This window comes from Urtica dioica, chromosome 8, assembly GCF_054948205.1.
Source record: "Urtica dioica subsp. dioica isolate 48M chromosome 8, U.dioica_male_clone48M_v1_H2, whole genome shotgun sequence".
Classification (NCBI taxonomy): Eukaryota; Viridiplantae; Streptophyta; class Magnoliopsida; order Rosales; family Urticaceae; genus Urtica; species Urtica dioica.
The window spans coordinates 12,585,240-12,610,852 of NC_142763.1; the positions used below are offsets into that span (position 1 = coordinate 12,585,240).

Sequence of the window (25,613 nt, forward strand, 5' to 3'; positions counted from 1 at the left end):
GGCATTATCTAAGGTCACAGATATAACCCTATTGTTCAAACCCCACTCAGCTAAAACACTAACTATGATATCTAAGATGTTCTCACCAGTGTGAGAACCTTCTATCCTCCTAAACGCTATGATACGTTTGTTCAGGTTCCAATCGTCGTCTATGTTATGGACTACAACGCTCATAAAGTCCATCTTAGATTGACCGGTCCATATATCCGATGTTAAGGCTACGTTATATCTACCAGAGGATATTGAGTCTTTCATTTGTTCCTTTTCTCCTAAAAAACCATTTTAGGATATCGGATCTCAGGGCTTTCCTAGACATTATTTGTACGTTTGGAATAAAAGAACTAATGAATCTAACAAAGCCTTGAGATTCGATATGACTAAAAGATTGATCGGTTGATACAAAATATTCAACTAAATCACGTCTAAATCTTAAAGGATCGATGTTACTTACTTGGGTTGTAGAGGCTCCAGATTGTGTCCCCCCTGGCAGTGTCTGTGATGACTCCACAATAGCGACGTCCCAACTCTAGTGTTATGAGCGCTAAAGATTTTGCCACAAACGTGACATTTTCCGGCTTTTTCACCGTTGGCAATCACCTCTTCAAAGAACGTCCAGACAACAGACCTCGCTCGACGTCGTGGTGCTTGTGCTTGTTGAGGTTGTTGTTGTTGTTGCGGTGGTTGTTGTTGTTGTTGAGGTGGTTGTTGTTGTTGTTGTTCTTCTCGGACACGTCGTTGTCGTCTTTGTCGGGTATCCTCTTGTTGCTCACGTTGTCGAGGTCGTGGAACTTGAGTTCGAGGCTGAGGTGGTGGTGGTGGGACGTCTTCTTCTTCATCTTCCTCCTCCTCGTCATCACGTTGTTCATTTGGATCTTGGGTTTCGTCGTCGTCTTCTTCTTCATTTGGATTTTGGGATTGACGATAATGTTGCTCGAACACTTGAAACTCTTGAAAAGCGACTTCGGATGGCGGTATTTGTGCTTGATATGCTTGCTCGGGATCCATTTGAGGATAATATGGCATTTGTGTGTTTGGAATTTCGGTGAATTCCGTATTGTGGAAAGTAGGAGCAACATAATTTGGATCGAAAGAGTATTCGGTGTTTGGGTCGGGGGCGTTTTGAGACAAATGCAACCAATTTTCTTCAAAACGGTGCATTCGTTCACCTCGGGAAGCTCTTCCCCTTCGACCTCCTCGGTTGTGGGATGATGATGCCATGAGAAAATGAAAGCTTTAGAGAGTAAAATTGAGAGAGTTTGAGAGAATTAGAGAGAGAGATTGAGAGAATTTGAGAGAGTTTGAGAGAGTTTGAGTGAAAGATGTGAAGAAAATGAATGAAATGGGGGGTATTTATAGATTTTAGAAATAAGTGGGAAAAAAAAATAAAAAAAAACCTCATTTTTGCTCAAACGGCTATATTCAAACGGATATATTCAAACGGCTCTTTTTTTTTTCGGCCGTTGGATCTTTGATCCAACGGCCGAGATTAAAAAAATAAAAATAAAAAATAAAACAAACTTCAACGGTCGCTAACGGGATCCGTGGATCCCGTTAGCTACAGTAACGGGACGGGACTCCCGTCCGTTACGCTTAACGGGACCTCCCGTCCCGTTACTGTGCTTACCGGTAGCGGGGATTCCGTCCCGTCCCGCTACCGGTAAGCCACGTTTAACCGAGCCTAATCATAAATTTGTCAAGAAAATAAAATTTCCAAGTCTTGTATCCTTTACAATAAGTAAAGAAGTCTATTTTATCAGAGTTCAAACTCTCCACTACCTCGTTTTGTTCAGTCGCATCATCGTCCTTTCTTCTTGAGGTAAACGGTCACGTACCTCAAATTTCATTGTGCAATTATGTCACCCTCTCTTGTAATTCAAGAGAGTAAATAGTTCAAAAGTATATTAAAATCAAAAGGAAAACTTGAGAAACAAAGTTCAATGTTACCTTACATTTGGAAATCAAGTTTCATGTTGAACACTTAAAAAAAAAATCAAGTTTTTGAGTAAGTAGAATATTCAAAATACCTTTATTAAAATAACTTCGAAGCAATAAGAAAAATGAAGGCAAAAACTTCGAAATCACTAGAAAAATGAATGCAAAATTTTTGAAAATAAATTGTTCTGACACTAGTGATTTCGAAGCTTTTTATATTAATCTCTTTATTCGTTTCGAAGGTTTTGTCTTCATTTTTCTAATTTGTTTCGAAGTTATTGCTTTCAATTTTCTAGTGATTTTGAAATTTTTAATAAGGTATTTTGGACATTTTACCTATTCAAAAAATTGGTTAGAGCTTAATTTTCAAAGCGTGGTATCATTGATCTTGGTTTCTTGGTCAAGAGTTTTTTTGTTTTTTTGTTTTTTTTTTTTTGCAATAATGACTTAGATAAAAAAGAGAAATTTAAAAAATATAGACAATCTATTTTTTATACACACTAATTCATATTTATATGTCACCCAGAAAAGAAAAGGGGAAGATACAAAAAATATAGGCCCTCGCATTTTCTTCTTTAAAAAACAAAAGTGGAGTGTGGTAACTAGGATAGCCTAATGGTAATTTCACACCACCTCATGTGTGGAGGTCGTGAGTTCAATCCCGCTGCCTTAAAAAAAAAAAACAAAAGTGGAGTAATTTTCTCTCTTATTTTCCTTATATTTTATCAGTCAACTTTACTCAATGGAGTCAACTTTCCTTTTCATCAACCAATCAAATGGAATCTCTCAACGATCATATATACGCTACCAAGCCTTTCGCCGATCTATCAATTCACAACCTATTTTCGCCAGCAATATCTCTCTTTTACCCTTCTGATTGGTACTTGAAGAGCATAAAGGAAGTTTGTTTTTTGTTTTATCAAATAGTCTTGTCTTAATTGATTTTTCTTGATTACATTTAAGGGAAAATAACACATTTATACCCTGTGTTTTAGTGAAATGTCGAGTTTAACCATCGGTTTTAAAAAATGTCGAGTTCATACCCTCTGTTTAACTAAAATGACGAAATTATACCCTATGTTTAACTAAAATGACAAAATTATACCCTGAAATGAATAACAGCATCACAAATCTTCCTTTCATTGATATTAACTCTTATATAAGAAAAACCGAATTAAATCTAAATCAGTACCCTAGCTTTCAAATTCTCAATTTTGAAATAAAAATAGCCTTAAATTGAAATTAAATAATAAAACTCATACTTCCTAAGAAATGACTTCATTCCGTGTTCGAATTGTAACTCTAAATCCTGGATTCTCTGTTCGAATATGCGATTTTGATGACTATCAACTATCGATGTTTACCCATTTGCCTCTTTATGTGTTCTTCACGATTAATAGACTGTTGTTTATTTTTTAGTTTTTAAATAAATTACATATATGGCGCGAATGAATAAAGATAATTGGTGTTTATATATAAATATTATAGTCAACGTCAATGAAAAGTCAATAAAAAGAATATTCGTGACATTGTTGCCTATTTCAGGGTATAATTTCATCATTTTAGTTAAACAGAGGGTATAATTTCGTCATTTTAGTTAAACAGAGGGTATGAACTCGACATTTTTGAAAACCGAAGGTTAAACTCGACATTTCACTAAAACACAGGGTATAAATGTGTTATTTTCCCTACAACATTTAATGCTATTAGTTCCGTTACTCCTAATTTACAGCTGGATATTTAATGCGCTGAGAAACAGGAAACTTGCTTAGAAATAGAATTGCGTATTTTAGAAACTCCTGACCAGACGGTCTTATATATATACACATATATTCTTTCACACCCCGCCAATTTCATACATTTCTCTCTCTCTCTCTCTCTAGGCTTTAGTCCTCATTACTACGAAGTTCACGACCTTGCTCCGGAACGGAATTGACGGCCGGTCTAGGGTTTGCAACATCGGTACGTAACTTTTCTTTTTCTTAAACGTAAAAGAAGAAGAATTATCGATCCATGATCCTTTTGTTATTCGTGCTTAGAGTCTATCAATCGGAAATTTATTTGTTCCTTATTCTGTTTTTTTAAAATGTGGTATGGGCTTCAAATACATATTTTTGTTTGCCCTAAAACATAAGAGAACCTTCAAATCTGCGATCGCTTCTACGGAATCGCTGCAAGCTGTTATCATCACCGTCGGGACAACGCAAGAATTTTAAAAATATTTTTTAACCTTTAAAAACCTCCTTTTAAATCTGAAAAAGCTCTCTATTTTTCTACTTATTTTTTGTAAAAGCTTTTCTTTGGTTGAAAATTTTGAGAAGGTCTGGAACTTTTTATTTTATTTTTTATTTATTTTATCTTCAATTATTCTCAATCTTGTTTAAAAAATCTCGAGATTTTTAAACCTTCTAAGCCTAAAGAAACTTGTCCCTTGCAAAACTTGCCTGGTCATGATCGCCTCGAGGGTGGATGCACACTGTTATCATCACCGTAGCCGTTGTGCTCTTCTACATGTGTTGTGATGAGAGCGGATCGGAGGCGGTGATGATGCGGAAGAGCAGCGTTTTGGCCACACAGTGGGGGCGATCGGGCCAGCACATGGATTTTTTAAACCTTTTTTTTTTCTATCTACAAAAACCTCTTTTTAATCTGGAAAAACTCTATTTTTTGTCTGTTTTAAAAAGCTTTTCCTTTTTGAATATTAAATGAAAGGGTCTTGAACACTTTTCTATTTTCAATTCTTTTACAAAAAAAAGTATGGTATAGGGCTTTTAAAATCTTTCTGAGCCATCATGCTTAAAGAAACTCGCCCCTTGCAAACCTTGTCTGGTCATGATATTGCCTCGCATGGATTATTATTCTTTTTTAAAAAAAAAAGTTATCTTCAAAAACCAGCCTTAACTCTGAAAATGTTCTATTAAAAAAATTTGTTCACTATTAGTTATGCCGAATTGTTGACTTGTTGCCCCCAAAAATAATGGTTTTGCAAAACAAACTCAATGTTCTTTCACCACGATAGGCTTCCAAGATTTTGTTCATTGAACACTATGTATATTGTTTTTTTTATGCTTTCTTTTCCCCGGTCTGACTTTGTATTCTTTTTTTTTTTTTCTTTCTTTTCGTCTTTCCGCTGTAACCACCACGGCCAAGGGAAGCAGGGTCGATTAGCTCTCAAGATTTGTTCATTGATCAATATTTACTTCAATATGAACAAGGTTTGTTTGTGAGAGTCGTGAGACTGGATAGACCGAGTTAAGAGTTTCAAAGCCATTAGGAGCATTGGGGACAGGTTGATGCCGATACTGTACACGATTGAGGTTTGATTCCTCTTTCCATGAAAAGTGCTTGATAAAATTATTATCACTTTTAGTTATGCAGTATTTTCTGTAATTAGCGTTATTAAAAGATAAAAATGTAATCATCATTAGCATCTTCTTTCATCTGTATATTCATACCTGTAAACTTGTTGCCGCAAAACAAATTTAAAATAATTTGACCAGGTTGAGCTCTCAGTTTCCATTTTCTCCTAATATTTTCAAAAGCTTTTTCTTTATACTCCTATTGAGAGGGTCTTGACTTTATTATTTTTGTATCTTCCATTATTTTCAATCCTATTTAAAAATTCTGGTCGAAGGCTTTCAAAATCTTCCGCATCACAACAAAGTGCTTGGTCATGATCGCCTTAAGGGTCGCTGCACATTGTTATCATCACCGTTGCCGTTGTGCTCTTCTACATGTGTTGTGAGGAGAGCGGATCGGAGGCGGTGATGATGCGGAAGGGCAGCGTTATAGCGACCGTGGGGGCGATCGGTCCAACACTTTGTTTTTTTTCAAATCTTTTTTATCTTCAAAAACCTCTCAAACTTTTTTCTATCTTCCATTATTTACAATCTTATTTAAAAAATGATGGTCTAGAGCTTTAAAAACCTTTCTGAGCCATCATGCATAAAAAAACTTGTCCCTTGCAAAACTTGCCTTGTCATGATTGCCTTGAGGGTCGGTGCACACTGTTATTATCATCGTTTTCGCTGAGCTTTTCTACATGTGTTGTGAGAAGAGTAGATGCGGAGGCGGTGATGATGCGGAAGGGCAGTGTTGTGGCCGCATCATTGGGGCGATCGAGCCAGCGCATGGATTTTTCAAAATCTTTTTATCTTCTAAAACCTTTCTTTCTTTTTTTTCTTTTTTTTTTTTAAGGCAGCTTAGCTGCAGTGGGGATTGAACCCACGACCTCTTAAATCTGAAAATGTTCTTAAAAAAATTGGTTCACTATTAAATGATGCTGTATATTCAACTTGTTGACCCCAAAAATAATGGTTTTGCGAAGAAAACTCAAAGGTTCTTTCACCACAATAACCTCTCAAGATTTTGTTCATTGAACAGTGTGTGTATATTGTTTTCTTTAATTTTCTTTTTCCCTGGTCTGACTTTGTATCATTTTTTTTTTACTTTTCGCATTTCTCCGCTATAACCGTCACGGCCAAGGGAAGCAGGTTTGACAAGGTTCATGTTCCCCTGGCTATTGTGTTCATGATGCTCTGCACCAAACTGGCCAACACACTTTCGAAGAAGGTTCTATTCTACACTGTGGCTCTTCCATTTATCGCTTTTCTTTGGGGATTTTGGACTCACTATGTACCCTCTCAGCAACTATAGGCATTCTGAAGCTTTGAGTGACAAGCTTCTCGCCTCTCTCGATCTGAGAATATGGAGTTTCTGTTTTCTCTATGTCATGGCGGAGCTTCTGGGGTTTCGCAACATGGGTACGTAATCGTTTTCTTTCTTGTCTTGTTAACTTTAAAGAAAGGTTATGATTCCATGATCGTATGTATTGCTTATATTGATCTGTTAAGAGGCATTTTGTTAGTTTTCCATCTCCATGAAAATTTCCTCTTCCTTCTTTCTGGTGTGTGCTTTTATTTAAGATATTGTGGTCTCTGTCTAGGGCTTCAAAAACCTCTTCCTCTAAAGAATACGAGCCTTCATAAAAGTAATGCTGCCACAGGCACAAAGATCGTCGCAATGTCTCCCTTAGAGCCCTGCCTGGGCAACCATCAAATCCGCAATGAGTCTCCTACGTATCTGATCGCCGCTACGGAATCGCTGCACGCTGTTATTATCACCGTTGTGGCTATGCATGCTTTTCTTCATGTGTTGTGTGCAGAGCCTACGTTGCAGTGGTGATGATGTGGAAGAGCAGCGTTATACCGACACCGTAAAGTTGGTTATTAGTTCTGCAGTATCTTCCCCCTCGTTGCCCCAAAAAAAATAAAATTGGATTTGCAAATTTAAGGTTCTTTGACTATGATAAGCTCTCAAGATTTGGTCATTGATCAATATTCACTTCAAAATGAACAACGTTTGTTTGGGAGGGTCGTGAGACCTGACATGCCAAGTGAAGAGTTTCAAAGCATTGGGAGCATCGGGGCTGGTTTGATGCCGATACTCCACAAATCAGATCAGCACATTGGCAGTCCATGTGTTATTATTCATTTCTATATAGCCAATTTACCATTCTTGTATCCTTATTCTATGTTAACTGCAGAGAGAAAGTCGCAACCGCGAAGCTTATTGCCACGTGGGTCCCTCGAATCTTAATGTAGCATGGTGGAGCATCCCCAGGGAAACGACCGGCGAACTTTTCAGTGGGCCATGGTTGAGGCGTCTATTCCATCAACAAAACGATGAGGTAGCTGAGAATGAAAGACCTCTAACTCTGTTATGACCTGGCCGGTCTTATATTGTTTGGGAATTCTCTGTGTATGGATGAAAAGTAAGGTGAAAGACTTGCTCTGATTATTTGTTGCTCGATCCTTCTTAAATCTGAAATGTTCTATCATTTATATAAATTAAAAATTGTTATCGTTATTAGTTATGCAGTATTTTCTTTTATTGACATTATTAAAAAATAAAAATGTTATCGTTTTAAGTTATGCAGTATTTTCTTTTATTCGCAGTATTAAAAAAATAAAATTGTAATCATTATTAGTGTCTTCCTTTATCTGGATATTCATACCGGTGAACTTGTTGCCCCGAAACAAACTTAAAATCCTTTAACCTGGATAAGCTTTCAAGATATTGTTCATTGCCTTCCTCCAGAATGCGCTCGCTGTAGATGTGAATTATGGGTTCTTTTCCTTGGCTTACTGACTCCGTTCTTCGTCACCGCCACTGAGCCGACTTAGAGGGATATTTTATCCATCACACTGCCATGTGCTCAGCGATATATCAGGTAATATTCTGTCTTTTGGCTGTGTTTTGTTCATTATTTCTGTAGGAAAATCTGCTCTTACAGTGGTCTCCTCGGTTTCCTCTTTCACTCGTCATGTATGTGTGTACCGTACCGTCTGAATCCCCATGCTTTTTTCTTATTTGGCTGTGTTTGCCTCAGATGATTTATTCTTGTTATTGTTTTACTTTTCTAGTGGTCTTATCAAGTGCGAACAACGCTACCATCTCTTTTTATTAGATGGTTTGTGATCAGAATCACCGCAGAAATTTATCTGTGCCTGTAGCATTACATACAAAACCTGATGATGAGTATGTGTTTTGAGTATGCAAATTAAGTTTTTATGTTAACCATAATCACATCTTCTTTCTGAATGTCTTGTAGCGAAGGGCTAGATCTGAGGCGACTGACTTCATTCAAATTTTTTATTGCGTTGTGTTTGGTAAGATAATTCCCTTTGGCCTAGGGCTGTGTATTTTAATTGCGTGTGGTCTCTTTTTGCCTTAGGGGATTGTCCTGCACCACAAGGGATGTAACTCTCTTTTGTAATTTGTCTATTTTCAACTTTTTACATATAAAATATATTGTTTCTTACATCATTGATATGTATATATTATTTTGCTAATATGTCTCACTTACATTATATATCATTGTTTTTATCTTTTAAGTTGATTCCATTTCGATGGCGAGATCAACTACGACGAGTTTGTTAGAGTCTATGTATCGATGGAGCTGAGAGATGGGTCGGGACCAATATCGTCACCTCCAATTAATTAAGGGTCTTCTAAGAGATGGGTTGGGACCAATATCGACCCTTCTCTGTCCACCTATGCTGTGCTGCCCAACTCGGATGATCGGTGACTGAGACTTGTTGTCATTATGCAGGCAGTTTCTTCTATACCTTTCTCTTTTTAATTTTCCCTTCTTTTTTGCTTGTTCTAAACTAATTATTGTCTGCTATTTTTTGTTTTTAAGATTGTGATCTAGGCAGGGGTGAAGATAGAAACTAAAATTAGAAGGGGTCAAGTATCAAAATTAAATTTGGAGGATAAAAATAAAAATTAGGAGAAACAAAAGTTAAATTAAAAAGGGAATCAAAATATTTTTTCTTTATGATTAGTCCTTTGTTTTTGAAGGCTAATGACTGAAGATGTGTAGAAATGGTAGGAAACAGCTTTTGTGATTTGTCATTGTGTCGTCGAGAATATTTGAGCAATTAATCTAGTTTTTATCACCTCTTATATGTAAATGGCCTCAGTTTTGGTACTGTTTCCTAGTCTGGATCTAATTTTGTTTATGTGTTCCCTATGACATAATAACACAAGCATTTAACACATCCCCGTGAACTCGGAGTTTATAATCATAGAATGTGCAGTTTAATCTTTCTGATTTTGTTTGAAGTCCTTCAGTAAGGAACATTTTTATAATTACATATTTTGTATAGTTTCTTTTACCTTTCTCGACTTCTTAAGGGTTCGACATAGAAAGTTGATATAAAGTTCTATGTGAAGACCATCCCCTCTTTTATTCTTTGGAGGGTCTGCTGTTTATTCCCTACATCTTTTTATATTGCTCTTCTTCTTTTAATAATTTTTTTCTTTATTAATTCAGAAAATCCGTTTTCATTGTTTTCCTATTCATTCTTATCTCTTATTTCTGAGAAATTTCTCATTCTCTACACTCTCCTGCGCTTGCAATGAAAAGTGAATGATTTAGTAATACTGTTAGTCGCACAAATGCTGAAAACTGTGGAACAGTTTGCAAGCTTGTGAATATATAAATGCAGGCAAAACAAGGTACGAAGGTCTTATGATCTTGCGTGCCGTCCAAGGTTTCATATCTTCTTCATTAGTATGTGTATTCATGTTTTCTTCTCATTCCTAACGTTTGTTTCAGTTTGGTAGAATCAAGATTTTAATTATAAATATTGGCGGCGACATAAACATTGATTATATTATATGGCTTGAGATTTTGTTATTCTAGCTTCAGTGAAAATGTTGCAAGATATGTGTGATAATCATTTACTACGACGTCGTATTATTATGCATCTCCTTCTCTTGTTTACCTATCTAATTTGCTATTTAGTCAATCTTTAGTAAATCTTTTAGTAAATAGCCATAAGTTTTTATTTACACGTTTAAAAAAGCTTAACCGCAAAAACAAAAAAGAAAATAAAAATGTGTAAATAAGAGAAGTTTGTGACTATTTATCTAATATTTACTAAGAGTTTGTTAAACGGAATTTCCAAAAGTCAATGTGGGTTAGTTTTCTATTTTTTTTTATTTTTTATTTTTAATAAAAATAACGTTGTTCATTTACTAGTCTTCTCCTAAGACTGCTATGTAAGTTTCAGAATATGATTTATCTGTTAGAATTGTAATCCTGTAAATCTATTAATATGATTCTATTCGTGATGTGGGCGGCTTTACTGTTCCTTGATAGCCATGTCTAAAATTGGTTTTTATCAGGGAAATAACTGTATATTTATAAACATCTCAAATGTTTTATTATTTACTTATAAAAATTTAAAATGAAACTTTAAAATGACCACGTGGACACAATTATTTATTAGAGCAAACAATTTGAAGGTAAAACTCTAAAAATAGTAGCTTGACTTCTAAAATTTTAGATACTGGCATTGTTTATTAAGCTTGTTTTTAGAAAAAGTTAAAAGCAAGCTTAACATTTAAAAAAAAAAAAATTAATCTTGTTTTTAACTTTTTCTAAAACTTAAATCGTGTTTGATAAAAAAAAAAAAAAAAGTTGAAAAGTGTTATTCTATATTTCAAGAGATTTGTAAGTAACTAGGCCACTTTAAATATGTGATTTTGGATTTAGCCTATGTTTGACAATTTTTAGGGATATAGTCAAATGGCTTATGTGGCAATAATTAATGTCTGATTTGCCCTTATTTATTAACAAATTCGTCACTTTCTCTCTCCTATTTTTTTTCAAATAATTTTTTTACATCAAAACTTAAAAAATTCGTATATTTCTCATACGAACTCGAAATTGAGTGATTTCAGATCCTACAAATTCGTGGCGTCGAGATCTTCAAAAATAGACTCATTGTGTTTGACGAAAAATTATGTTTAATGCATCATAGTTACGTTTTCATTTTTTTTTTATAATTTCAAAAATTTCCAGTTATTTCCATATATAAGGTAGTAACGTGATTTTTCTACATTTATGGTATTAAACATGATTTTTCATCAAACACAATGGATCTATTTTTGAAGATCTCGGCGTCACGAATCCGTAGGATTTGGAATCACTCAATTTCGAGTTCATATGAGATAGATATGGTTTTTTAAAGTTTTTATGTAAAAAAAGTGTAGGAAAAAAGTAGGAGAGAGAAAGTGACGAATTTGTTAATAAATAAGGGTAAATCAGACCTTAGTTATTGCCACATAAGTCTTGGGTATTTCCCTAAAAGTTGTGAAACATAGGCTAAAAACAAATTTTATAGTTTCATTTTGGCTATTTCGTTACACTGCCATTTTAACTAAAAAATTAAAAATTATATTTTGAAGTTTGTTTTATTAGTTTTAGTTTGAATTTATTCTTTCTATGTCATAGCACTTTTATTCTCTTACATTAACTTTTAATTTTAATCGTCTCTATATACTTTTATCATATAATTTTTTGATAGTACTAAAATTTATAATTTATTTTTTACAATCTATAGACACCCACTTTAATATTTTTTATATACTTAAGAATATCTTATTATTATTAATTATATTTATATAAATAATTATTAATTACAAATATTAATATTAGTATTATCAAATACTAAATCTGTTTCTGCTAACGATTACGGCTATTTTACCATAGTTTACCAAACGCATGTTTGCTTTTGAAAACATTTTTTTTTACAGCAGAATTTAAAAGCATTTTTTTTAAGTACAACAATGCCAGATGAAGTCATAGCTCTGAAATTTCTAGATGTTAGTTCTGTTCAAATTTTGAGCGATTTTGATTTTTTTTTATTATTTAACCTTTTCTTTCATTTTTTATACATTTTTTTAACTTATAACAAAATAATCTTTAAAAATCTCTAAAATAAATGGATGGGTAAAAGATAATGTGTCAGTTAAGTACAAATTATTGGAGTTTAAAGATTAAACTAAAAAGTTGCTACTATAAGTAAAATTTCATCTAAAGACTAGATTTTTAATACAAATCACGTGTAATAAGTCAGGTCAAAGTCAAACTTTAAAATTGTATAATATAGTAGTTAATGTTCCGTGCTAAGTAGTCTAAATAAACTTAATTGACATTTTATATTTTAGTTGAGATGATTTTTCTTCCTTTTAAATCACACTTGTATTCTAATATTTAAGTTTTCATCTACAATTTTGAATATTTGATTATTTCATTCTATCACTTTTAGGAAGTTACAGCTATAGACTTCTTGAAACATTAGAATTCCTCGTCAGCGTTTCATTAATAATCGAAAATTAGCCCCTCATAACATTAGATTTCACTCTTATAATCACTTATCAAATTGGATAATTTTTAGTTGTTGACCAAACATTCACTAAAATGCATTGACAAGTTTCAAATAGCTCAAAGTTATAATTTTTATCCAACCAGGGACCACGAATACTCAAATTTCTTTTGGGAATGGTAAGTCAAACTTTTTCCATATCGTATCAGTAGGCGTTTGATATCAAAACAGATGTAAAAAGTTCAAGAATAAGGCCGGTTGAATTCGAAACGTATGTATATTCATATTCATATTGTTACATCAGTGTTAATATAGGATGAAAACTTCATAAACCCACAAGAAAACTAATTTAAAAATAAAAAACCTCATCGAACGATCATAAATCAGCCGGATTTTACTATCTGTTTTAACTGCCAAATCCAAGAGTACATGACCCCAATAGCACAATATGTTGAAACCAGAATGAGCGGTATGAAAGGAAACTGATCTCCCAGAACCAGAGGAAGCAAAATCTGAGCCGATAATTCAACAATCACAATACCCGCCAAGTAACACTTCCCAATCCAACCAATGCTGAATCCCACTTCACGGGTTTCCGTCGATTTCATTTGATTACCTTTCTTCTTTTTTACCGAATGCGATTTGGACGATACACCGCTTCTAAAAAGTGCAGAGAATCCCAGCCATGTCACGACGGTGTATAGTAGTAGCAACGACACTTTTATTGGGTATTCTTGGGCTCCAAACAGAAGCGGAAATAGAGAATAACATGACACTGCAGATTACAATGTAGAACGGTTTGGTTAGGAAAAAGTTGTAGCATAACTAAACAAGACTAGATCGATATCGCAGGTTTAAATTTAAAAATAATTATTTCATTACAAGCCAAGTTCGTCTACAATTTCTTTGGTTTGGTAAGATACGGAGAATGATAAGCATATTGATAATGTGCTATGAAAACATCACAGAATTGTTCACCAGCATGGGCAATTTATTATAAAACCTTTTTCACTTAATCATGAATCAAGTAACAATGATGGTTTTTCTCTAATTGTGTGTTCTTGGAAGTATAAAAAAAAAAACCCTAATATTTCTCCACAGTACCTATCGATATGATGAAGAAATGCCTGGCATCGTCTATGCTCTGCACTGCAACGATGGCAAGTGGGATAACAAAATGAAGTGATGCCTTTTCGTGTACATGCCATCCAAATAAGAACCCACACATGTAAGCATACGCTACCCATCTGCTGATCATCCTCGGCTGTGGATTCCTCCAAGTTTTTATAAGACATGGAGATAAAGCAAGTAGAACCATAGCGAGTGTCGTTAACGGTGTGATCTGTCAATTTAACATTCCCATTCATCAAAAACAGAGAAAGGAAATTAATATTATCAAGTCAAACAATATCCAAAGATCAATAACCAAGTTCGGAATCCATGTCAAAAGCTGACTCTAGACTCTATTTTTTTGCAATCAATTTAAGAGCTGAATCGGGTTTTTAGGCTTTTTAACCCCAAGTATAGAAGAAGAAAGCTGACATTTCTTCATTTTAACTTTGCAGGCTTTTGGTTGAACTTCAAGCTCAGAGAATGGCACAAGGTACTAATGTCATACCAGTTCTTTATATGCACCACCATAAAACATGATTTGTAGGCCTGGTTTTTTCCTTTTTCTTTTCTTTTCTGTAATGTTCTAGTTCGCCCCTTTCTTAGGTTTTACAGGCTGGCGTGCTCTTATGGCGTTTGGTCTAGGCTTTGGGGTGTGGGGGCGTTGTTTCTGTTGTCCTTCCTTTCTGGAGGGCTCAGGTTTTAAATGTAAATTTCTGTTTCTTCTATATATATATATATATATATATATATAAAATAAAAAAATAAAAATTATACAATCATTCACATCCTAGGCTAATGCAAATCCTTACAGAAATAAAGGTGACGGTTTTATATGCTGACTTATGAAATCTATCTTGCCAAATGGACCACACAATAGGATCAGTATCCGAACATGAACCTTATTTACCTGAGGTAATATGGCAAAAGGTGACGAATCCCCAACAAGCCCACCAGTGAATGAAGCCTCAGGTAAGCTAATATCAAACCCAAGTCTTCTGAGTAAGAATGCAAGCCCTTTGTCTAGTATGATGTAAAATACCCAAAAATTCGGAGCCCAATAGGCATGACAAAGTCCCCTCCCAAACGGAAACATCCGACTAATAACTTGGTGTATCTGCAAATTTAGAATAAAGTGTTTCACAAATCAATACACAGTAGGAGAAAAAAAAAATCTAATAAATAACAATGTGTTCCTCCCAAATCATTTAAAAATCTACATACGTTCCATTGTCGCAACATTTTTTTTCCAAATCATTCTTTGCAGTCTCAATGGTACGCCGAATCACATAAACAGTTGGAATTTGAAGTCATTTTCCCACGCATTACTCTGAATTAATTCACATACGTTCAAGACTGACCCTTCATAACACGGCTCCCAGTTCATGCATCGCACAAACATGGTAAAAATCAGTAAGTTTTTTTTCCAAGATGAAGTTTATATCTCTCACTATAGGACCATATATCATAATCCGAAGAGCCATGAACACCATTGAGTCAAGCAGCTCGAACACACTTCTGTATCATCTTTTTTCTCTTCTATGAAATTCTATCCGTGAACAATAACATATAAGATAAGCTAGCGGGAAAAAAGAAAAATTACCTGGCCATAATAAACAAACGGCCCAAAAGCCGCCGCGAAAATCGCAGCCACGACCGCCCCCATAGTCGAAAGCCGGGCAAGCCCTAGGGAAAATCCTCTCCAGCAGTAATGCCTCAGTAAGTAGACGAAAAAAACCGGCGCCGCCACGGCAAAGAGGTGCTTAAAGCACAGAAGCGCCGCGAAGAACAACCCTCCGATCAAGTCCTTCCCTTCCTCCAAAAACGAGAGCGAAACCAACAGAATCCCGATCAGAAACCCGTTGTATTGGAAATGAATGTGATCGACGATCACAAGCATCGGCGACCATATGACCAACATCCAGATCACGAATTTCCTTCTGCTATCGAGCTTCCTCGCGATCCTGTGGGTTCCGTACAGGAGACAGATGTCGGAGAGAACGACGGTGAGTCTCTGAAAGTAAATTACCGTAGTGGAGTCGTAATTCAAGCCCTTTTCGAGGTCAACGATGAGAGGATCGACGAGGCTAGCGAAGATGGAGAGGAATCGTTCGAAGTAGGCGAAGAAAGGCGGATAGTCGAGCGTCCATGGACTGGTCTCGTCGGAGTACCATCGGGAGAGAGGGAGAGAGTGAGTGAGAGCAAGCCAGTTGCGATGGACCTCGAAGTCCGTGCTCCGGTACGATGGGATCAGAAGGAGCTTCACGCAAGCGGATAATCCGAAGAGCCACCAAATCCGCCGTGAAGTGGTGTTCTGGGAATCGGACTTTCGATTTCTTTGCTCTTCCATGGATGGAAGTGAAAGCTTGGAAAATGTGGTTTCACATTCAAGTTCGTGCACAGGCATTCGACGCCCAGAAGAAGTGATTTTTAGCTACTTCAGGGGAATACAGTGTCCTAAAAAAAAAGTTTAATTTATTTTCTAATTTTTTAAGGGTGAGAATTATCAGAAGAATATTTTGATTTTTTATATAAAAAAATATATATATATTTCAATTTTTTTTTTAAAAAAAAAACTAAACCTACTATATTATGAAAAAATTTATAGAAACTACACATTTTTTTGACACAAAAGATAATTTTTTTTTTTTTTTTTTTTTGTGTCATTATGAGTTTAATTAAGTTTATATGTCGTGGCAAATTGACCAAAGTACCTATAAAATCATACTTGTTTTTGAAGTTATTATTTTATGGGAGAGATTAAACATAGCATATTTTTTTTTAAGATTTGTTTTAGACTAAAAACTTAACAGTTCTCCAAAACAAATATAATTTTAATCTTGCTCTTAAAATTTCGAACTATACCCTGAATAACGTGGAGTATTTAGAATAAGATTGTATTTCAAGAAGTATTTTAATTACAAGTTATGTTTTCAACTTCTTTTAGAGTTTTATGTTTTATTGCTTTAAAATAATTCAAAATCTGGATGCCATATATTCAACAATATGAGACCACATTTTCCTGTAAATTAGCACAAAGGCCGATACGCAACTCTTGCATTAAGAGGGAGAGATCACACGTGTGCGAAATCTGGTGGATTTTCACTTTTCACATAATTTTTTTTAAGGAAACTAGTGGTGGTTACGCGCCACGCGCGAATGATCGTATATTGAACATGAGTATGTATGAAGAAATTCAAAATCGTTCTTGTAAGATAGCGTTGCAGTGAACGAAACTATGCACTTACCAACTAATTGAACATAATTGTACTTCTATATAATTGATAAACTATCAAGTAAATGAGGAGACTATAAATATCATGAACATAGTATAATTATATACTTGTCATTTTCAAGTTCAAAATGTTGGTAAACATACGTCCAACGATCGATTTTTGACATATCACAAAATCTAGATCGGCAACCGAAACATTCGGATAATACAAGAAAAAAAATTCAAGAGCAGCCCACATTCTATATCTATAATCAAAAGAGTGAATTTAAGGGCAAGTCATCCAAAAAACAGAGTTTGGTTTCGACAAAAAAGTAACACGTTAGTTGGTTTTTTTTTCTTCAATTTTTGGCTTTTTCTTGAGCTTGGTGTTCAGATTTTCACGGTTAGAAGTACCGTTCTTGGAGGAGTGGCCATCACTTTGTTGTGCCTCAGGTTGGTATGTTGTAGATATGACCTGCTCTTTCTCAACGGATTTTGGAACGGAAATGTCATTCAATTCTGTGTTTTTTGGCTGACCTGGAACATCTGCAGATTCTTCTTCGATGAGTGCAAGAGATGTTGAGATCTGACTTATTAATATCGCACGATTTTCGAACAAAGAATAGTTGATTTTTTTTTTTTTTATGTGTGCACGCAAGTACTTACTACTGGTCAAGAGGCATCCACTCGAGTTCTAGCTCCATTTCTCCGGACTCGACATTCTGGAGCTTGAGGGTCAACTCCTGTTTGACTTTTCCGTCGGCGATGTTGACTGTGCTGTCCTCTTTGAGGGCATTGTCGTGAGACTTCAGACACTTCCCGATTTGCATGTTCCCAAACATACCTGCGTCTCCAAAAGCCATCGCCGAAGTAATCAAGGGCTGGAGATCGATCTCCGCCTCTCCCATTATGTCATCCGCCGAAAACGTGTCGTGATCGAAAACCCTGTGTCCACACCGAAAACCATATTGCGTTTTAAGATTGCCAGAAATGATTTTCTTCATCACCCTACAACTTTAACTATGATATGTTTTTACTGTAAGTGGTGTCTCAAATACCCGTTAATCTTGTCCTTCAGACTATTTTATCAATGAATATTGAACATCAATTTGTTCAATGGTATCTAATCACATTGTTTGTATGCATAAACAAATAATTAAGGCGCTTTAGGTAGGAACAGATTTCTCGTTAGAATAATAATTTCTTTTTCCACTACTATTTAAAAATAAATAAATAAATTTGCTTACCAACTTTAAGGCTCCGAAATGCTGAGGAACTGATAGCATGAGTTCCTCGGTCCATACTGGATTCAAATTGCCTTTGACCACGATTGTTTGAACGGTCTACAATAACAACAACACTTGATCATCACCAATTCATTTTTTTTTTTTTTGCATCAATTGATCATCTAAATGTAAAACTATGCTAAGAAGACCTTTAGGGACATCAAGCTCTGAAGCCGGAGGAGCAAACAAATCAAACTAATATTGAAATTTAATCCTAATGCAAAAATATTTCTCCAAAATGGATGTTTCTTTTTCCATGGCAATCACTAAAGGGACTTCAAATGCGGGCAGTACTTCTATTTATATGATTCTCAGGGACATGAAGACAAAAAGAGAAACAACAAACCTGTTGACCAAGAGTCAAAACAACATAAGGATCGCTGGACAGCATATCTCTGATAGCTAAACCCGTTCCTTTAACCACTTTTACCTTCAATAGTCCGATAAACTCAACCACGCGTTCCTGTCACCACGTCAAACGTAAGATCATCAAGACATAAATTTATCATCTACATAATTATCAATTAGCCTCCTATATGAGCCAGATTATTACAACTAAAGTTTTATGAGCCATAAATTTCACGATAAAAAGAAATTGCATTGTCCTTACAGATATGTCATGCTTTCAAGTCTCTGCAAAGCACTCAAGATAGTTCCATTAAGTCTGTTTCCGTGCACATTCCTGACAATCAAGCTAACTGAGACACTAACAAAATAAATTTGTAATAAAGCAATATTTTATACGGTTTTCAAACTGTATAAAATTCAGAAGCAAAAGATAGGGCTGTAATAATTATTTTTTATGTTTAACAAAAATGAAGAAATATTTTTTTTTTCAACGCACAATATTTATTAACTTTTTAAAGGAAGGAGACAAATATATAGGTAAGTCTGGCTTTCAAAAATAGAGTTTAGTCTCACTAACGGTTTTTAATAATCACTAAAGATAAAAAAAAAATAAAAAAAAAAACAAAAAAAAAACAGTATTTTCAATGCACATTATTAAATAACTTCTAAAGGAAGGAGACAAATATATAGGTTTTACATAGTTTTGAATAAGTTTAGCTTTCAAAAATAGAGTTTTCAGTCTCACTAATGATTTTAATAATCACTAAGTTGCCCCTCTTCACAACCATGTAGCTTTGTCAATGTATGTATGTATGTATGTATGTATACATCGGGTAAGTAGGGACGGTGGTCCAAGCATAGTTGACCGAGCCTTTGAATGTCTGGCGACAGTTTGAGACAATGTCCTCGATGATGTGCATGTGCAGCCAAATGCTCTCGGCCTGAGTGCACACAACTCCGCCCGGTCGTAGAGCCTTCCCCACCGACTCGAAGAACGGCTTCTTGAAAAGCTCTTCCGCGGGACCTGATACGAGCCACACACAAAAAAAAAAGAAAAAGAAAAAAGATTTCAAGCCTGAATTTCAAAGCAGAGAATGCGGGTTTCGAAACGTGGTGTTGGTATTAATATTATTATTATTACCGATCGGGTCAGAAGAATCGACGATAACAGCGTCGTACGATCCTTCCGGAACAGCTTTCAGAAACGCAACTCCTATGTTGATCCAAGAAAACACACGATTAGAAAAGGAAAAAAAAAATGGAGAGAGAGATGTAAGAAAGCGATCGTTACCATCGCCGATATGAAGGTTCACGCGCGGGTCCCCGAACCCGATGGCTACTTGAGGGAAATATTCTTTCGACACCTGAGGGGAAAAAAAAAAAAAAAAAACCAGAATCAGCAAAGAATTCACTCGAAAAACTAACACTTTTTTTTGTTGTTGCATAAACAAAAGTAAAACTTACATCAACCACCATTTTATCGATTTCGCATATATCGATCTGATCCACAGAGGCGTGACGAGCCACTTCACGCAAAACCCCGCCATCTCCGCCGCCGATAACCAACACCTATAAAACGAGACCGGTTTTTTTTTTTTAATCAGTGAGAGAGAGAGTTCATGCTATAGTTAAAACTACGATTTACATTCTCTCGCTTCCTTAGATGGTCAACCATTTGGCTTCTGAACTAACCTTCTTCGGGTCCGGAATCGAGCACAAGGGAAGGTGGGTAATCATCTCTTGGTACGCACACTCGTCTCTCTCAGTGAGCTGAATCACACCGTCCAAAACAAGAACCTTCCCGTACGAGGCCGACTGAGAAAACCAAGAGAATCGCAGCATCGGTGTCAATAACAACGAGACGTAAATAATCGGAGCGAAATCTTGTGAAACATGTTTTGTTCTTATTTATTATTATTATTATTTACCTGGAAGACCATCACATCCTGGTAGTCAGACTTTCCTCTGAATAAAATCTTCTCCATCTTCAACGAGTGAGCCTCTCCTGTGAAATTCAAAAGTATGCCAAACCATATTTTAAAAATACAATAATCTTTTTTTTTTTTTTTTTTTTTTTTGTAAATAAAATATCACCAATAGACTCAGTTCCAACGTGATACACAGAAATCAATATGCAAAATCCAAGCTTCAAAGCATCTTAAGGTGGAATATTTAGGCAAACAAAACAACATAATTATCAGTCACAAACTCTTGCCACTAACGTAGTAAATAAAAACATAGCATAACGGTTTTGTATGCTCAATCTTGAAAACTGAGAACACCAAACCACAATAAAGATGCGATTTCGATTCATACTCAGTTATATGTGCGTATTATACAGTAAAAAAATTCAATAATCAATACGAAACCCAAGCATGTTCATATCAACAAAAAAAAAATATATAAAAATCCGTGGTTTTAGAAAGGATTAAGACTTTATTTTATTTTATATTCCTTTCTCTGAAGCCAAACAAACAACAGAAAAAGGTGAGAATCGAACCAGGCCACATTGGGCTGATCTCGGAGAACCAGCCTGGGATTACGGATGGAACGGAATCGGCGTCCAAGGGAACCGCCGGAGTAGCAGAGACTCCGTTCTCTTCCTCTTCACCGGCAAATCGGTGGACACGGCGGCGAACTCGTCGGCCATGGCTCTCTCTCTCTCTAGAAAAAAAAAACAGGAAAACCTAAAAAGTTCTGTTCGATATTAGAAAAAGAAGAATAGTGTGAAAGTATAGATGAGCTATTGAAAGGTCACACAACACACTGACACACACACATCAAGAAGTAAGATAAATGAATTTGATTTTAGAAGAACACGAATCGATGGCGTGGGTTTTTAGAAGAAGACGAATCGATGGCGTGGGTATCGAATGAAGCTGAAGAAGGAAGAGGAAAAGAAAACGCAAGGAATAGGCCAATTTAGCCACGTGTCGCGCAAAGAAGGTGGCAAATTTAGCCACGTGTCGCGCAAAGAAGGTGGCAAAGGAGTGCCACGTGGCATCCGCTGGATAGAAGTTTAAGTACCGTAGATTCTTATTATCTATGGTATGGATCATATTTAGCTATAAACTTTCCATACAAGACTATAAAAACGTAAGGAATTCTCATTTTCTTTTCCCTCGGACTTGTGAAAGTACAGAGCATTAGACATGGCAGTACACTTTTTTCAATCCTACATCAGACAGATGATTTCTTTCTTCTTTTGGCCAAGGAAACTTGAGGACCAGCGAGTGGACATAAAATAAGACTCACTCAGAGCAAAGGACATGGCATATAGCTAAAGTAAAAGCAGAAGCAAAGAGCAAAGTAATCCCATCATTTCTCATCATCCTCCGAGTCCGACTTCGCAAAAACTGTCTCGGGTTGAGTCGCCGCATAGGCCGGGGCGATATATTTGGGATCGTTCTTCGCCATATCGGCATACTTCAGTATAGCTTCTCTTGGATCTTCGTCCATCCACGACTCTTTGATCATCCCACCTTTCTGTGAAAACAAAACGAAATCAAGTCTTTTCAGAAGCATTGTAAAAGAAGTGCGAGTGTCGGATCAGTATTATAGAGAGCGAAAAAAGGCCGTACCTTTAGAAGGTACTGTGTCAACAAGCTTCCCTGGCTCGTACCGACTCTTCCACCGAACCCGGGTCCGCTCATGGGTAGCTCGGGCTTGTGGGACTTCAGAGGGTCCTTCAATACCTTCTCGCGCTGACGCTTGCGACTTGGCTGGTCTCTGAATAAGGGAAGAGCGTGAGGATTGTGTATTACTGGGTTCGCCACGAAATCGTCGATTGATTTCTGCCTCGGAGCACGTGCAACACAAACAAGAGCTCCTTTTTCGCTTATGGTTGGATCGTACAGTATGTGAGTTCCTCCTTGGCTCTTATCTCCTACTGTTGCAAAGATCTTGATGCACAAATTGAAATGCAGGTAAGTAAGTTGACCAAGCCTTTTAAAGTATGTTGATACTAATAAAATTTAAATAAGAGAGGAAAGTGCATGTTAAATGCGCTTATACCACCGTTCGATAATCAGGGGATTATTTTTATTCCTTCTAATAATTGTTTAATAAAAGACGTGTTCAGATAAAGATCCTGTTTTCTTATCGACTATAACTTTGGTGCAAATCTTAGCAGCTAGAAAGAGATACATATTGACTAAAAAATAAAGAACATAAAGATGATTTTTTTTTCTTTCTCATTCAACAGTATGGGGAACCCTAACTGAACTTCTTTTCGGTTCTCTACGAATTTTAGGGTTTTCTTCCAAAGGATGAGTAATACTTAATTATGATACATAAACAGCCGTAAGGTATAGAGATAGAATTCAAAAAACAACCGGGTGAAAGTACAACATTAACATGACATAATGATACCTGATTGAGCTTTGGATGCCAAGCACACTGAACGACGCTATAAGTCGGGGATATGCCAACCTTTGAAACGAGCTCAAGCTTTGCTCGATCAAAGAAGCACAACAAACCTCCAGTAGCGCTCTCCCTTTCAATGGAGGTTCCAGTCAAGAAAAGTTGCTCGTCGGGACTGAATGCAATGTTTGTTTGAGCATAGTTGTTTGGGAGATTTTCAAACACCTTAAGAGGTTCTTTTATTTTGCGTAGATCCCAAACCTGAGACATTTATCATGGTGAATAAAATGGGGGAACCAAATAATGTCTTTAATTTAATTGCCATCCCACCGAACCCCATTATCTTAGGAAAGACAAAACTCATGACAAGTAAATGAATCGACGACAATGTTTTTATTTATTACCTTCAATGTACCGTCGAAGCTTCGCGAAAATATTGATTCCCCATCACTGGAAAACTTTAGTGCTGTGATGTCCTCTGAATGACATTTTTCGATGTATATGTCTGGACGACTGCCCCATCCGGGTTTGAGGTTCCATATCTGTGAAAAGAGATAAGGATTTAAATAAAGCAACAACTTTGATGTTCAAGCCACTGCTAAATCCAAATGTATGATCACAAGCTATCTGAAACAAGAAGTCCTGAAATCAGAAAACAGACCTGTATAGACCCGTCGCCGATACCACCAGCTATGCGTTTTCCATCACGATCCCAAGTGCATGTCGTAACCGGTGTTCTTCCAGGTCTTGAAAGTTTTGGCTTAATGACCTAATATTGAGTTCAGGGGTGATTCAAAACATTAATTTTGACTTCAAATTAGTGCAAGTTGATCAACCTTTCATCAATGTTTTTTTAATCAAGATGATAGCTTGAGCTTCAAAGGTTCTACTAAAATCATCCTAAAAGGTTAAGTTTTGAAGATTTTTTAAGAAGTACATACAGAAAGAAACCATAATACAGTCAATTCAGATTCTTTGTTTTCTGTTAATTTCATGGAAAATTCTAAATAGCAAGGTACTAACTTGTTTCTGACTTGTGAAATCATTTACGTCCCATATACGCAATGATCCATCCTCGGACGAAGTCAAAATTGTCTCTTTCGCTTTGGGGTGCCACTCTCCCCAAGTCAACCCAGTTATGTGTCCCTTTGTGTTCTTGAGATCACGGATATACATATCACCTTTCATGAACTCTCCTAAAGTAAGCCCATCACGATCATAAATCTGGACAAAGACAGAGGGTCAAGTGAATCTTTCACTTGCTATAAATTTAAAGAGCAAACGAGCATTACGGGCAATACCTTGGCCTGAGCTGAGCCCGTAACGCACAGAAACCGATCTGCTGTTGGACTCCAGCTCAAGTTACGAACTTGATGACCCTCACACGGCTCCAATTGCCTGAACGATTGCAGACGAGAATTCATGCCTTGGAAGTCATACATTCGAACCGAATAGTCATAACTACCAGTGAGCACTCTAGACCCTGTGTGGTCAACAGCAAGAGAAGACACAACCTGTTCAATATTACACCCCCAATGAGCTTTCCCTTAGCAGAACAGAATAAAAACCAGACTTTTCTCGGCAACAAACCCTATCAAGCTATAATCAGCTTATATTTTGTCTAAATCCAAGCATACACTGAGATTGAAATAACGAAATGATAGGGAAGAAAAGCTAACCTTGGTATGGCCTTTGAGAACAATCTCGTTGCTCATCGGAATCCGATAACGATGTTCTGCATCGCCACCATCATCGTCGGATTCCTCGTCGGAATCGCTCAAATTCGACCCCGCCGGCGGCCTTGGCGGTCCAATAATATCTCCCTCGTCATCGCTCGGAACCGACAATCCTGGCGGCGGCGGAGGCGGGCCAACCATCGCATCCTCGTCTTCATCACCGTCCCCTACCACCGGCGGCGGCCGCGGAGGTCCGACCACAACACCACCGGCGTCGTCCTTCTCCTCTTCAGCTGGACCTCGGGCGGCGCCGATTCTAGGGTTCCGGTCGGGGTTTTTGGGGCTACGAAGCGAGTCGAGCCAGGCCTTCGAGGAAGTGGAGATGGAAGGCAGAGCGTCGGGCTTGGCGGCGGCGGCGGAGGAGGAAGAGGTTTTTCCGGCGGAGGAGCGGCGAGTAGTGTTGTGGATGAGCTCGAGAGGAGTTTGGGACTTGGATTGCTTGCCGAAGGTGACGGGGAATTGAGCTCTGACTCCGTCGTAGATCTCTGCCTCGTCTTCTTCCATTTCTGGTGGTTTTTCAATCCGCCCCGACAGTCTTGGTTTTCGAGTAGCGAGTCCTTCAGTCTAATAATCAATTTATTCCCATTGTGCTGTGTTCTCTTTTACGCTTCACCGTTAAAGGAAAAAATTCGGTGAATGAAGAAATTTTGATTTAAATTTTAATCGAAATTATTCTGTTAAAATTACGGTTAATTTTAACCGAATAAAAAACAATGAACTTAGGTTGATTGAAAAAAATAATAATAGTTTATTGTAAAGTTGTTTGTTTTCTCACGGAATATTTACAAATTGCCCATTTTTCGGTTAAAACAATTAATTGCAATTAATTGTTCACTTTTCTATTTCGGTTAACAATTAACCGTGAGAAAAAAAATTCGTTTAATGGTTAATTGAAGTTAACCGGATTTTCAACTCTATTCACCGTTTTTCAAACATTGTTTTC

The 25,613-nt window shown here is 36.5% G+C and overlaps 3 protein-coding genes and 1 long non-coding RNA gene across 10 annotated transcripts; 1 reads left to right on the top strand and 3 right to left on the bottom strand.

Annotated features, from left to right (window-relative positions):
* The first annotated feature begins 6,639 nt into the window (after positions 1-6,639).
* On the top strand, positions 6,640-9,047 carry LOC149388213 (uncharacterized). 3 transcript variants are annotated; one of them, XR_016300570.1, is made up of 4 exons: positions 6,640-6,695; positions 6,878-7,621; positions 8,032-8,164; positions 8,546-9,047. It is a non-coding gene; the product is annotated as an uncharacterized LOC149388213 (long non-coding RNA). The 3 variants fall into 3 exon arrangements; XR_016300571.1 differs by having other exon boundaries at positions 6,642-6,695; positions 7,478-7,621; XR_016300569.1 differs by lacking the exon at positions 6,640-6,695 and having other exon boundaries at positions 6,723-7,621.
* A 3,915-nt stretch (positions 9,048-12,962) lies between these two features.
* Positions 12,963-16,159, bottom strand: LOC149388214 (ALG6, ALG8 glycosyltransferase family). Its single transcript, XM_089621526.1, has 4 exons — positions 15,328-16,159; positions 14,635-14,841; positions 13,719-13,956; positions 12,963-13,389 (listed from the first exon to the last, which is right to left on the bottom strand). Exons 1-4 carry the CDS (start codon positions 16,129-16,131, stop codon positions 12,998-13,000), a joined length of 1,641 nt encoding a protein of 546 aa, XP_089477652.1. The 5' UTR covers positions 16,132-16,159; the 3' UTR covers positions 12,963-12,997.
* An 881-nt stretch (positions 16,160-17,040) lies between these two features.
* Positions 17,041-21,460, bottom strand: LOC149388215 (spermidine synthase 1-like). 5 transcript variants are annotated; one of them, XM_089623933.1, is made up of 12 exons: positions 21,073-21,460; positions 20,501-20,577; positions 20,265-20,387; positions 20,037-20,141; positions 19,864-19,936; positions 19,714-19,785; positions 19,401-19,596; positions 18,835-18,930; positions 18,571-18,687; positions 18,186-18,281; positions 17,605-17,883; positions 17,041-17,484 (listed from the first exon to the last, which is right to left on the bottom strand). In XM_089623933.1, exons 1-9 carry the CDS (start codon positions 21,080-21,082, stop codon positions 18,657-18,659), a joined length of 783 nt encoding a protein of 260 aa, XP_089480059.1. In that variant the 5' UTR covers positions 21,083-21,460; the 3' UTR covers positions 17,041-17,484; positions 17,605-17,883; positions 18,186-18,281; positions 18,571-18,656. The 5 variants fall into 5 exon arrangements, with proteins under 5 accessions (XP_089480059.1, XP_089480057.1, XP_089480056.1 ...); XM_089623931.1 differs by lacking the exon at positions 21,073-21,460 and having other exon boundaries at positions 18,835-18,906; XM_089623930.1 differs by lacking the exon at positions 21,073-21,460 and having other exon boundaries at positions 17,041-17,493.
* Positions 21,461-21,665: 205 nt separating this feature from the next.
* On the bottom strand, positions 21,666-25,262 carry LOC149388216 (Transducin/WD40 repeat-like superfamily protein). The gene is made up of 8 exons (XM_089623928.1): positions 24,614-25,262; positions 24,236-24,448; positions 23,958-24,158; positions 23,596-23,703; positions 23,339-23,476; positions 22,944-23,195; positions 22,154-22,474; positions 21,666-22,058 (listed from the first exon to the last, which is right to left on the bottom strand). Exons 1-8 carry the CDS (start codon positions 25,172-25,174, stop codon positions 21,891-21,893), a joined length of 1,962 nt encoding a protein of 653 aa, XP_089480054.1. The 5' UTR covers positions 25,175-25,262; the 3' UTR covers positions 21,666-21,890.
* Positions 25,263-25,613: the final 351 nt, after the last annotated feature.